Consider the following 13,186-nt stretch of genomic DNA (forward strand, 5'->3'; position numbering starts at 1 on the left):
AAATCCTATAGTAGTACTCAGAAAGACTCAGGAAAGCTTTCCAGAGTGTTTGTCTTACTATTTGTAATGATAAAACTAATTTTAAAGCCAAATGCATTTCTTAACAAATACTTTTTTTTTGGTTAATGAAAGAATACTTTGGGAGTTGGACTTGAGTGGAAAGCAGGGAACTTTTTTTTTTAATTGATGTCTGCATTTCAGAGATTAAAAGCTGCTTTGACCCAGCAACATCCTCCAGTTACCAATGGTGATACTGTCAAAGGTCATGGTAGTGGATTGGTTAGAACTCAGTCAGAGGAATCTCGACCACAGTCCCTACAACAGCCAGCCACATCCACTACAGAAACTCCGGTATGTGTGTTGTTTTTATAATCTACACTCTGTTATCCTTTAAAAAACAAATACTGGGTAACTTAAAGGACTATATACTTTGAAAAAATTACTTCTGGTCATATTTCAAAAGGGTACCAAAAACATTAGGAAAGGTAGTTCAGTGTAAAAGTATTCATACCCAGGGGTGCCAGGGTAGCTCGGTCATTTAAGTGTCCAACTCGATTTCAGTTCAGGTCATGACCTCAGAGTTGTGAGATCTAGCCCCACATCAGGCTCCACGCTGAGTGTGAAGCCTGCTTAAGATTCTCTCTCTCCTTATCCCTGTGCCCCTCCTCTGCACCCATGCTGTCTCTCAAAAAGTATTGACACCCCAAAATAAATAAGTAAATAATTAAAATAGTCGAGCAATTATTACTGCTCAGGACACCCTGTAAATGCTTTTGTCTATGTATGTTGGTCTGACATATCACAAATCTCCACTGACGCTTTTTAACTCGTTTTTTGTGGATTGTATTTATGAGATTACTGGCATATATCAAATGTTTTTTTTTTTAATGTTTCTGTTTATTTCTGAGAGAGAGAGAGAGAGAGAGAGAGAGCGGTGCGAGCAAGCTGGGGAGGGGCAGAGAGAGGGAAGGGAGACCAAGGATCCAAAGCGGGCTCTTCGTGCTGACAGCGGAGAGCCCGATGTGGGGCTGGGATTCACGAACCGTGTGAGATCATGACCTGAGCCAAAGTTGGACACTTTACCGACTGAGCCACCCAGACACCCCAGTCAAATGATTCTTGAATTAAAATGTGAGAGACATTACCAAAGGAGCAGATATATATGCTTTATGGACACTGTTTATACCAGAGGTCCTTTTCATTTACCTGTAGTTTGTGACTGCCTATCAGATGGTTGATAGGTCTGTTATGTCTACAGTGCATTTCTACATGGAAGGGTAACTATTTCTGTTAAATGTTTCAGAACTCTATTTAGAACTTTTATCTTAAGAGATACTTAAACTGTATTAGCATTAGCATTAAAAAGCAAAACTTTGCTATTAAACAGGTAAATGGCAAGTTCTAGATTGCCTCATAAGCATAAGTTTTTAGATAACTGTATTTTATTTTTACAAAACTTAAAGTGGAATGTTGTTATGGTAGTTATCGACTAAACAACATAGGGGCCAAGAGAGAAGGTAAATAAGTGGGTGTGTTTTAATGTCATAATTCAGACATTAGCAAATGGACTCATGGGCCAAATCCACCCATGGCTGTTTTTTTGTATTGTCTGCAAGCTCTGTGTGGTTTTTACATCCTCCAAGTTTATTTAAAAGAAATGAATATATAATTTCTATATAATTTCTATATAATAATTTCTATATAACTTCTATATAACTATAAAAATAGAAATTTTTATATAATTTCTATATAAAGCTAACCATTATTCCCCTGGATCTGATTTTTATTTGTATCTTTATATCATATTGGATGACAGCTTCATAAGGCAGGACTTTATGTTTGTTTACTATTGTATTTCTAGTTTCTAGGATAGTTCCTGTGTTCTTTTTAATGATGTGTAATGAATGGATCACTGAAAGAAAGGAGAGAAGGAGGAGTATATGCTTTTAAGTAGCCTTAAATTGTGAGGTGTAAAAAGGTACAAATGTAACTCTGTATTTAGTTTCTGCTTATAATACTTGTGATTAGCCTTTGCTGTAATAACTGACTTGTAAATTAAAAAAAAACCAAACCTGTTCTTTCCTATTCAGCCAAATGAGTAAAAGAAAAAACCTGCTATTATCAATAAGTTAAGAGGATGAAGACAAGAAAATATTTCAAGGTTGCCATTCTTGAAACCAGCCATAGAATATTTTTCTAAAAGATTAACTTGCAATTATGTACGTAAAATAAATGATCTAATACTTAATCTTTATTACAATTAAAATACAGTATAAGTTAAATTACCCTCATAATTTTTAATGCTAGTTATTTGGAAAAGAAATTAAATGGGAACCTGTGGTTTTGGAGTTTGTCGAGTGAGAAGTAGTTTGATGATTTCCCTGCAGAGCTTACCTTGATTGAGCTTATATATAAGATTATTGCTTATTATGTAGATTAGAAGATAGAAATTTTATTCACCCCATTTTGGAATGTAATTCCTATTAGGCAAAAAGATTGTTTTCAGGCTTCTTTGGGTCACGTACCTGTAGTCACAAAGTGCTATTTCCTTTGCACTATTTCCAGGGGTTCGTTGTTTCCTGTCTCCCAAGTTCAGATGTTCCATGGCACAATTTTGGGATTTAAGAAAGGCTTGGAAATGCTTATCGTTCTATAGCCCCAGATACTAGACAGTATCACTAGTGACTGACTGAAAATTTCTGTCCCTGGCTGATCTTAGATAACTAGGCAGATCCGTTGAGCAAGGGGAACCAGTTAAAATTAAAATTTAGACTCCTGTGAGATTCTGCCCACCAGGAAGATGAACATTAATAATCATGTGAACCTGACCCTAAACTTCACAAATTGAAGGAAAGCGGAGTGTACCAAACTATGTATATCCAGTAGTTCCCTCGTCCCACGGTTTAGCTTTTGTGCTTTCAGTTACGCACAGTCAACCATGGCTCAGAAGATGGTCCTCCCTCTGACAGATTGCTAGAAGGCTCATTACTAGTAGCCTAGCACTATGCCACAGTGTCTTTATCATCCACCTTACATCACATCATCGCATAAACGTTTTATCTCATATCATCATGAGAAGGGTGAGTATAGTACGAATATCTTAAAAGCAAGAGAGACCACATTCACATAACTTTCATTACAGTATATTGTTATAATTGTTCTGTTTTATGAGTTATTTTTGATCTCACACTATACCTAATTTATAAATTAAACCTTGTAATAGGCATATATTCATAGGAAAAAACGTAGTATATTTTGGGTTTGCTACTCTCCGTGGCTTCAGGCATCCACAGGAGTCTTGGAACACATCCCCTACTGATAAGGGGCACTACTGTACTTTTACTTCTCAATTTTAGAGAAACCAATTTTTAAAAGAAAATTTTACTATTTTTTATTTTTAAAATTTTACTTCAAAAATAGTAAGAAAACGGTTTTTTCATAGTGAATTTAAGTAAGTTATTAAATTTTTTCCTTTAGTACTTCACAGTTTTTCAAAGGATTGTATAATACCATGATGTTAAAAAGTAGTTGGAGGAGACTACAGATGCTGGAGAGGATGTGGAGAAACGGGAACCCTCTTGCACTGTTGGTGGGAATGCAAATTGGTGCAGCCACTCTGGAAAACAGTGTGGAGGTTCCTCAAAAAATTAAAAATAGACCTACCCTATGACCCAGCAATAGCACTGCTAGGAATTTACCCAAGGGATACAGGAGTGCTGATGCATAGGGGCACTTGTACCCCAATGTTTACAGCAGCACTCTCAACAATAGCCAAATTATGGAAAGAGCCTAAATGTCCATCAGCTGATGAATGGATAAAGAAATTGTGGTTTATACACACAATGAAGTACCACGTGGCAATGAGAAAGAATGAAATATGGCCCTTTGTAGCAACGTGGATGGAACTGGAGAGTGTTATGCTAAGTGAAATAAGCCATACAGAGAAAGACAGATACCATATGTTTTCACTCTTATGTGCATCCTGAGAAACTTAACAGAAACCCATGGGGGAGGGGAAGGAAAAAAGAAAAAAAAAAAAAGAGGTTAGAGAGGGAGAGAGCCAAAGCATAAGAGACTCTTAAAAACTGAGAACAAACTGAGGGTTGAATGGGGGGGTGTGAGGGAGAGAGGGGTGGGTGATGTGTATTGAGGAGGGCACCTTTTGGGATGAGCACTGGGTGTTGTATGGAAACCAATTTGACAATAAACTTCATATATTGAAAAAAAAAGTTGGAAAAACACAAGATCTATACGTGTTCATTTGTATTACGTTTTCAAGTTTTCCACATTATTTCTGTATAAATGAAAATGTTATACAAACTTTATATTCACTATGGTAGTGAAAAAGTGAGAATCTTATTTTTTTAGCAGGGCTTATTTATTTCAAGGAATTCGTTAAACTGCAGGGTGATTTTCATGTCACCCCTAAATATTGATAATATGCAATGAGACTTAGAAAATATAGTAGCAACCCTTTACTGCCTATGTTCTCACTCACAGCTACAAACATAAAAAGCTTCCATTTGTGTTTATTATAGGCTTCTCCAGCTCACACAACTCCACAGACTCAAAATACAAGCGGTCGTCGAAGAAGAGCAGCTAATGAAGATCCTGATGAAAAAAGGAGGAAATTTCTAGAGCGAAATAGAGCAGCAGCATCAAGATGCCGACAAAAAAGGAAAGTCTGGGTTCAGTCTTTAGAGAAGAAAGCAGAAGACTTGAGTTCATTAAATGGTCAACTGCAGGTAAGGTGCATATATGTAAATGTTGTCTTATTTTTAGTAATTGTGAACTTAGCTCTTCCCTGTTTTTTCCAGTTAGCCATCCAGACATTTTAGCACACAATATTGGGTGTGTGTGGAATCTGTAGTTAAAGCGTAGTTTTATAAACCTATTTGAATACTGAGATGAAGGGTTATAACACTTTAAACACTGACACTATGAAGAAATGTTAAATGTAAGTTCTTGTGTGATACAAAAGTGCCAAAACTATCTTGCTTAAACTTTATAAAGTTGTGGTATAAAGTTCAAACAAAGAACCTTGCAATTTAAAATACCACTGGTATTTCGTTTTTCTTATTTTTTGGTTTCTATCACAGCTGTAAAGTTGCTTTAGTAGCATTTTTTGTTCTTAATTTCTTTTGTTCTTTGAATTATAAATTTTGTTTTGTTTATTTAGAGTGAATATAGTGCTCGGAAAAGGTGTCAGATTGACAGCCTTGGAAACTGAAGGGCTCTGATTATCCACAGAACAGGTACAATATGGCCAGTGGCAGTAGAAATCATTTCTACCTGCCAGTTCACTGCAGACAGGTTTCTTAGGAACCTCATGGGATATAAAGGTTTTAAAGCTCTTTCCTGTTGAGTCTTTGGTAAGATTTACAGTGATGGTGTCGATTTCCTTCATGCTCTTTTTTTCTTTCTTCCTTTTGTTTTTGTTTTAATGTTGTGAATATTCTCCGGGAAAATGATGAGCATCAACTAGAAAATTGATGTCAGTGAATTGTACTTGTTACAGTACAATCCTTTCCCAGTTAAAAACGAATCTTTCTGTATAATCATAATTGATGGGGAGACTTGCTCTCTTGTTAAATCTATCTTTAAAGATGTCACCAGTATTAATGTCTGTTTCAATACTTCGGAAAGAGTTTTTTTTTTTTTTTTTTTTTTTTCAACGTTTATTTATTTTTGGGACAGAGAGAGACAGAGCATGAACGGGTGAGGGGCAGAGAGAGAGGGAGAGACAGAATCGGAAACAGGCTCCAGGCTTTTTCTTTAATTTTTTTTTTTTTTTTTTTTTTTTTCAACGTTTCGGAAAGAGTTTTTAACATCAGACAAAGTATTTAACCTAACGTAAATTTTATAAAAATTTTTTCATATATGAAGCAGTCATCTTTTAAAATTCTCTATTGTGCTTTGGATGAGCTCGAGAACAAATAAATTTGTCTTGAAAAATTTATTTTTAGCCATTTTAACCATTTAGAAAAAAATCTAAACATTTACCACATCACAGAGACTTTAAATACATACTAGGTTATCTTAAACATATATTATCATCATCTGGTGAATTCTTAATCAAGAACTATTTTCAATCCAACTCTTGATTTCAGCTCAGGTCATGATCTCAGAGTCATGGGGAGCAAGCCCTGTGCTGGGCTCCGTGCTAAGCACGGAGCCTGCTTAAGATTCATTCCCTCTCCCTCCCCGCCTCCCCCATCTCCCCCTAATCCCTTCCTCTAGGGGCACCTGGGTGGCTCAAGTCAGCTAAGCACCTGACCCTTGATTTCAGCTCAGGTCATGAATTCACAAACCATGGGATCCGGCAGGGTCTGCACTGAGATTGCGCTGCTGAGGATTCTCTCTCCCTTTCTGACCCTGCCCCCACACATGCTTTGTCTCTCAAAATAAATAAACCTAAAGAAAGATTCTCTCTCCATAAAATAAAAATCATACTAAAACTATTTTCATAACCTTTTAGGAAAAAAACATTTTTATGATTTTTTGTCCTCTTAAATAAAATGAAACAGATTATAGGTACTAATTTCAAGTTTCAAATATGTTACATTAACGAAATGATTTAGGTGTATCTGTTTCCTTTCTGTTCTTAACAAGATTATTCGTCTAACTGACTTGGCTGTTTTTTAGTTGTACATGAAGCATGTCATTCTCTGTTAGCCTCCACTGCCTTACACATAGAGTAGAGATAATGCCTGTTGATCCTACTTCCCTTGAGGGTTTTTTGCATAAATCATTTGAATTAGAATAAGTGCAAGAATTTTTAAGTACATAAATTTTAATTGGTCAATATTTTCCTAATTTGGCTTATTCTTTTTAAGAAGTAAAAATGTTTGAAAACTTTAAAGTGGGATAGAAATATATGGTATCTACAGGGTATTCTTGGACTTCAGATTGGGCCAGTTTTCTGCTGTGACCCAAGGTATGGTAGTACTAACAGCTTTAATGAATCATTGCTATTTCCTTAATTGTATTGCAGCACTGGTCACCATTATCAATAGCAACAGTGCTTTGTTATTTCAGAAAACCTTGGAAAATTCAACATTCGAGACAAATGTATGTAATCCTTACTTCATTCATCTCATGTTTTTTTTCCACCATACAAACTATGATTAAATGTCATTATCTTAAAATATATTTTATGTTTTCCTAATCTGGGTAGAAATTTCTTGATTGGAGGAATAAAGGCAAGATTTATCACCTCAGTAAAAGTTAACAAACGTATCATTTTGAAAGCATGAATCTTTTAAATTGAAGTCCAATTAAAGAAATTCCTAAATTAACCGCTACAGTTTAATAGGACGTTAGTTAATACTTCAAATTACAAACAGAAAAGTAAAATCCATATGTTTAATCATTAAAAACTAAGTGATGATGGCTTCATGGTTAGATAAGAAAGCGTTCTTAGTTTTAGAAATGCATATCAGAATGTGAAGATAGGTGAAATGATGTGTTATCAGGGATGTTTTTTAAAATGCTTAAGAATGAAGTTCGTATGTATGTATCAACCTGGGAAATAATCTGTAATATATTATTAGGGGTAAAAAGAAAGTTGCCGCAAACAGCCCTGATGTCCATCGGTGGATGAATGGACCAGTTATGTTATATATGCACAGAATATTATTCAGCCATAAAAAGGAGTGAGAGTACAGAATGTGTATGAACCTCAAAACATGCTTAAGTGAAAGAAGCCAGAAACAAAGTCATGTGTGACTCCGTTTGTATGAAATATTTAGAGGAGAGAAATCCATAGAGACAAATGCAGATTGGTGGTTACCAGTGACATGGGGAGGAGGAAATAGGGAGAAACTGGTTAATGGGTAAGGAGTTTTACTTTGGAATGACAGAAGTGTTTTATCACCAGATTGGGAGAGGTGGCTGCACAGCATTGTAAACGTACTGAACACCACTGAATTGTTCACTTTATTTTTGTTGTTGTTTTTTGTTTATTTTGACAGAGAGTGCACATGTGAGTGAAGCAGAGCGAGAGGAGAGAGAATCCCAAGCAGGGATTCCTGACAGTAGAGCCCCATGTAGGGCTTGATCTCACAAACCATGAGATCATGACCTGAGCTGAAATCAAGAGTCGGATGCTTAACCAACTGAGCCACCCAGGCGCCCTGAATTGTTCACTTTAAAATGGTTAATTCTAGGGGTGCCTGGGTGGCTCAGTCGGTTAAGTGTCTGACTTCGACTCAGGTCGTGATCTTGCAGATTGTGGGTTCAAGCCCCGCGTCGGGCTCTGTGCTGACAGCTCAGAGCCTGGAACCTGCTTCGGATTCTGTGTCTCCCTCTCTCTCTCTCTGCTGCTCCCCCGCTGATGTTCTGTCTCCCTCTCTCTCAAAATAATTAATAACATTTTTTAAAAATGGTTAATTCTAGCTCATGGAATGTCACCTCACTAAACTACTCAAAAAATAGTTGGAGCATAACTTTTTCATTAATAAAAAGTTTATAGTTAGATGAATAAATGTGTAGATATGGAAATCACTATAGGAATGAATCCCTAAATATAAGTGGAATTTTAAGAATGACCTGCACCAGGATGTAACAGTGGTGAAAAGGCTGTTGAGAAGCATGAACGATTTGGGAATAAAGTATGCTTCAGTAATTGTTTCAAGCGGCTATATGGTTTTTATTCATTGTTTTTTAGTTATCAAATAAAATAGCAGTTCTAAAAAGTGACAGATTCTGATTTTCAGAATGTAAAGAGTTAACCTGGATTCAGGGAGGAAAACTTTGTCTCCCAACAGCAAAACTGTTAACTGTGAAGAACAGAATGACTTGTAAAGAAAATTGAATGTCAGAGAAATAATTAAACTCTACTTCATGTGAAAACATTCATCAGTTCTACATTTCCATGGGGCGCCTGGGTGGCGCAGTCGGTTAGGCGTCCGACTTCAGCCAGGTCACGATCTCGCGGTCTGTGAGTTCGAGCCCCGCGTCGGGCTCTGGGCTGATGGCTCAGAGCCTGGAGCCTGTTTCCGATGCTGTGTCTCCCTCTCTCTCTGCCCCTCCCCCGTTCATGCTCTGTCTCTCTCTGTCCCAAAAATAAATAAACATTGAAAAAAAAAAAAAAATTTAAAAAAAAAAAAAAAAAAAAAAAACATTCATCAGTTCTACATTTCCTTAATCCTTCACGTGACATACAGGCATAGCTGATCAGTATAGTGGGCAGTAATGACCCATGGTTACTTATATATTATAAATAAATTTTAATGAGTGTTGAGGTGTGACTGTTCATATTTTTACCAAATACATATTAGGTTTTAAAGAACATGTTAATTATTCAATCTTCTTGCCCCACTCACTGAATTTAATATTTTAGCCTTCTAAAATTGCTGCTAAAAGGCAGTATCATGAAGTTGAATTGGAGACATGGTAATCTAGACCAAAACTTGGATACTGTTGGTTATAAATTATTATATTTTTAAAGGTAATATGTGATTTTTGTGGTCTTTTGCTTGAAAGAGTTTCTACCTCTTCATGACTTTGCTTTTTAGTTATACTCATTTTGAAATGTTGTCAGTTTACAATTTCACCCTGTTTCCTTTGTGGACAAAGACAGATTCTTTACTCACCGTAGCTCCTTAACAGTTACTCTGATATAAAACTTGGGAGTTTTTGTCGTGGATTTTGCTTTTGAAACTTAAGTGTTGCAAAATGTGTGTGGAGTAGAAGCTTAGTAAGTTTTTTTAAAAATGGAAGCATTGTTTCATAGCTGGGTACTTGGAAGACTTCACTCATAAGTTGATGACACGGAAAAGGTTTTGTTATTGCTTTGTTGACTTAAAAGGGAACAGAATCAAATCTTTTATTTCTGACACCTAAACAGTATTTTATTTCAGTATTTATCCCTTGAAATAGGAAAGAATAGTGACAGATGGAAAATACTATACCTGTTTGTTTTAATTCCAAGGTGGGGGTGTGGCGGGGAAGTATTGTGTGCTATCACCGCCTTCCTTTTCCCCTGAGTGTTTAAAAAAATTTTTTTTTTTTCAACATTTATTTATTTGTGGGACAGAGAGAGACAGAGCATGAACAGGGGAGGGGCAGAGAGAGAGGGAGACACAGAATCAGAAACAGGCTCCAGGCTCTGAGCCATCAGCCCAGAGCCTGACGCGGGGCTCGAACTCCCGGACCGCGAGATCGTGACCTGGCTGAAGTCGGACGCCCAACCGACTGCGCCACCCAGGCGCCCCTCCCCTGAGTGTTTAAATTACACTGTAGAGGGGGAAAGGGTGATAGTGATACCACCTCTACTTCATGCATTTTACTAGGAGCCTGAGACCTGGTTCTTCGTTTTAGTAGGCCTTGCTAAAAATCTTTGAGCCTTTACTTCCCCATCTGTCATACTCCTAGAATAAGTACTATTATGAAGATCAAATGAGAGAGAGAGTACAGAGAAGTCTATTATAACGACACTATGCAAATGCTAGTTATTTATTATTCATTCTGTCGTTAAGCAGCTATTGTGTGCAGAGCATGTTATTAGACACAGGAGATACAACATTGAAAAAGACATTGTCCTTGCACTTACAGAATTTGTGGTCTATCAGAGGAGACTGACATGAAACAAAGTATGAGACTAAGGAGAATGAGAAAAGGGTCATTCCCATTCATTTCACAAAGTATTTCCAAAATACTTTTTTTTTCCTTCTATCGTCATAGACATAAGTTAAATATTTCATTCTCAAGTGTAAGCTTTTGCATCCATGACAGTCCTTGGAACTGTGTGAGGGGAATCTTGATACTTAATCATTGATTTTTGTGAAGACTAAACATGAGGAAAATCATACCTTTAGCAATGAGAAACTCCCTTATTTAATTTGGAGGGGTAGTGTCTAAACTGAAAAGCCAAAGATCATAAATTTATGGAATACTTGGTCCTCAGTCTATAGCCAGTGATCAATGAAAACCTTTAATAGATTACTCATATAAACTAAAAAAGAATTGTTCATTAGTATGTAATTAACCTTTGAGTAGCTACAGATGGAATGAAGCAATGGTACAGACAATGCCGAAGTAATTTACTTTTAGACCAGAATAACAGTTTTTTTCCAGCATCTGTCTTATCTTACCAAAAATGTTTTACTTTGACTAAAAAAAAAAAAAATCATAACATGGTTTATGATGAATATCTATATAGAATATTTAGGAGAGAGGGCATTTGTGATTTTTTAAATTCTGTGAGATGATACTGTAAAATATGCCAATTTTCATTTTATGTCTGAGAAAAATTAACAGTGTAGCTGTGTTGGTGAGGTTGTGGGCATAAGGAAATCGGGACCTCTGACCAACTTTATATTATTTAAGCAATTTCATTTCACCTTCTTTGGTATTTTTTAACCCTCCCCTGGACATAGAATTACCGTGGTTCTCTCTAGAATAGTACTAAATAGTACTCCGTACTAGGCTGTGTGCTATACTCTGGGGATACAGAGAGCCAGATAATCCCAATCTGGCAGAGGCGACGAACAAGTAAACCAAAAATTAACAATCCTGGTGTGGTGAATACTACATAAATGCGCACACGTATGTATATATGGCTCTGGGAACACAGAAATGGACTCCTAACTTATTTTCCTATCCAAATTTATACTGAGTGGACTCTTAAAGATGAGTGAAAAAATTAGCAAGATGAGAAAAAGGAGAGGAAAGCTTTTCTAGGTAGAGAAAATAGTGTGTATTCACAAGAACTTCAGTTTGTGTAGTTCAGAACAATTAAATATTTTTTTTCCATAGGTTCAAACTAATGTGAAAGGGTGGTCACAGGTACCAGATTATAAGAGATTATTATAAGATTATACTATATATTCTGGGCTAAAAATACATATCCAACCCTATTTCATATTACAGAAATTAATGAGAGAAACTTATTAGACATGGATCTCAAAATCAAGCTGATGCAGCAGGGAGGGAATTTTGGATAATATGTATTACGTTCTTCATAACGTGGTTTCTTGTGCTTGGTGTCACTAATAAAGAGCTATAATTTATAGGATTGACACTGATGACTGCAGTATTACAGAGAAATGAGTTTTCTAATAAGCAGCTTATTTTTTTGAAGTGAAACTAAAAATTTCCCTCTTATATTTTCATCACCATACACCCATTCTTGTCTCAAATACAGTATTTTAAACACAATGTAGCCTTTTAATGTTCCGAGTTATCGTGAGCATCAATTTTTGTTCTGTGCTTTAATGCATTGTTGCAATTTGTTGTTGTGGGGGTGCGAGAAACTATTTGGCCCAAGAGACTTGCTTAAGTTTCATTCTTTGGATTTTTATATTTCTGTCATTGATCAGTTAATAGGATCTAATGAGTCTAATCTTCTAAATAATTCTACATTCAGCTTCCTGGTTAAGAGACCAAGGGGTGGAAAACAAAGTTCCTGAGCTTTTACGTACACATGCTTGTTATATTTCTTTATTTAATTTCGGGTTACTTCAGGGTAATGTAAGTCCAAATAAGTAGATGTGTTTGTAAATTAAGAGTTTTCCTACCATTTTATTAAATTCATATTATGACTCACTCTGGAGTATTGGTAATTATCACTAACTTCTGCATCTTTAATATTTGGGGGTGACCCAAGGGAATTAAATGGACTCCCTTAATTTGGGACTTTTTAATATAGAATCTACCAGATTAACGCCTCCAAAACAAAGGCTGTGAAGTGCTCATTTTTAAATAAGGACTAGGACAAATCACCATTAATTTATCAGATTTAAATTTTGATGTGTACAGATTACCTAGATCAAGGGCAACTAAGTCATCTAGATATTATATCTACTATCATTGGTTCCGTGTCCAACACAGTACTTTGTTGCATTTTAGGTATCCATGATTCTTTGATTATTGTGGTTTCTTCTGTGGAGGCTTTCATAGTTTCCAGAAAACCAGAAACTTGCTTAATTGAGTTTCCAGGATAAATTTTTCACTTTCAAGTGAACAGAGACAGTGAACATTCATTCTGACTCCCTTGATGTTTCTAATTTTTCAGATGATCAAAAGAGCATGCAGCATAACTAAAAAAAACCTTCTGCAGGTAACCTGTAATATATAAGCAGTCCCAAGGCAAATGGTAACATAAAAACTTTGAAATATGTTATCCAGTCATGTTGTTACCTCATTTAAATTTTTATAGAAGTTGCAGTCTTTGTACAAATGC

General features: G+C 36.0%; 1 protein-coding gene across 7 annotated transcripts in view; it reads left to right on the top strand.

Moving 5' to 3' along the window:
• Positions 1-13,186, top strand: part of ATF2 (activating transcription factor 2) — an 82,687-nt gene that overhangs the window by 61,771 nt on the left and 7,730 nt on the right. For 5 of the 7 annotated variants that reach the window (XM_047869936.1, XM_047869937.1, XM_047869934.1 and 2 more), the window contains 2 exons: positions 202-351; positions 4,539-4,745. In XM_047869936.1, the coding sequence (XP_047725892.1) occupies positions 202-351; positions 4,539-4,745 (357 nt within the window). Of the gene's footprint in view, positions 1-201; positions 352-4,538; positions 4,746-5,179; positions 5,256-6,994; positions 8,042-13,186 lie in introns of those variants that run through there. The other 2 variants (XM_047869941.1, XM_047869940.1) reach the window with 2 other exon arrangements.

The sequence above is a fragment of the Prionailurus viverrinus genome, chromosome C1 (assembly GCF_022837055.1).
Source record: "Prionailurus viverrinus isolate Anna chromosome C1, UM_Priviv_1.0, whole genome shotgun sequence".
Lineage (NCBI taxonomy): Eukaryota > Metazoa > Chordata > Mammalia > Carnivora > Felidae > Prionailurus > Prionailurus viverrinus.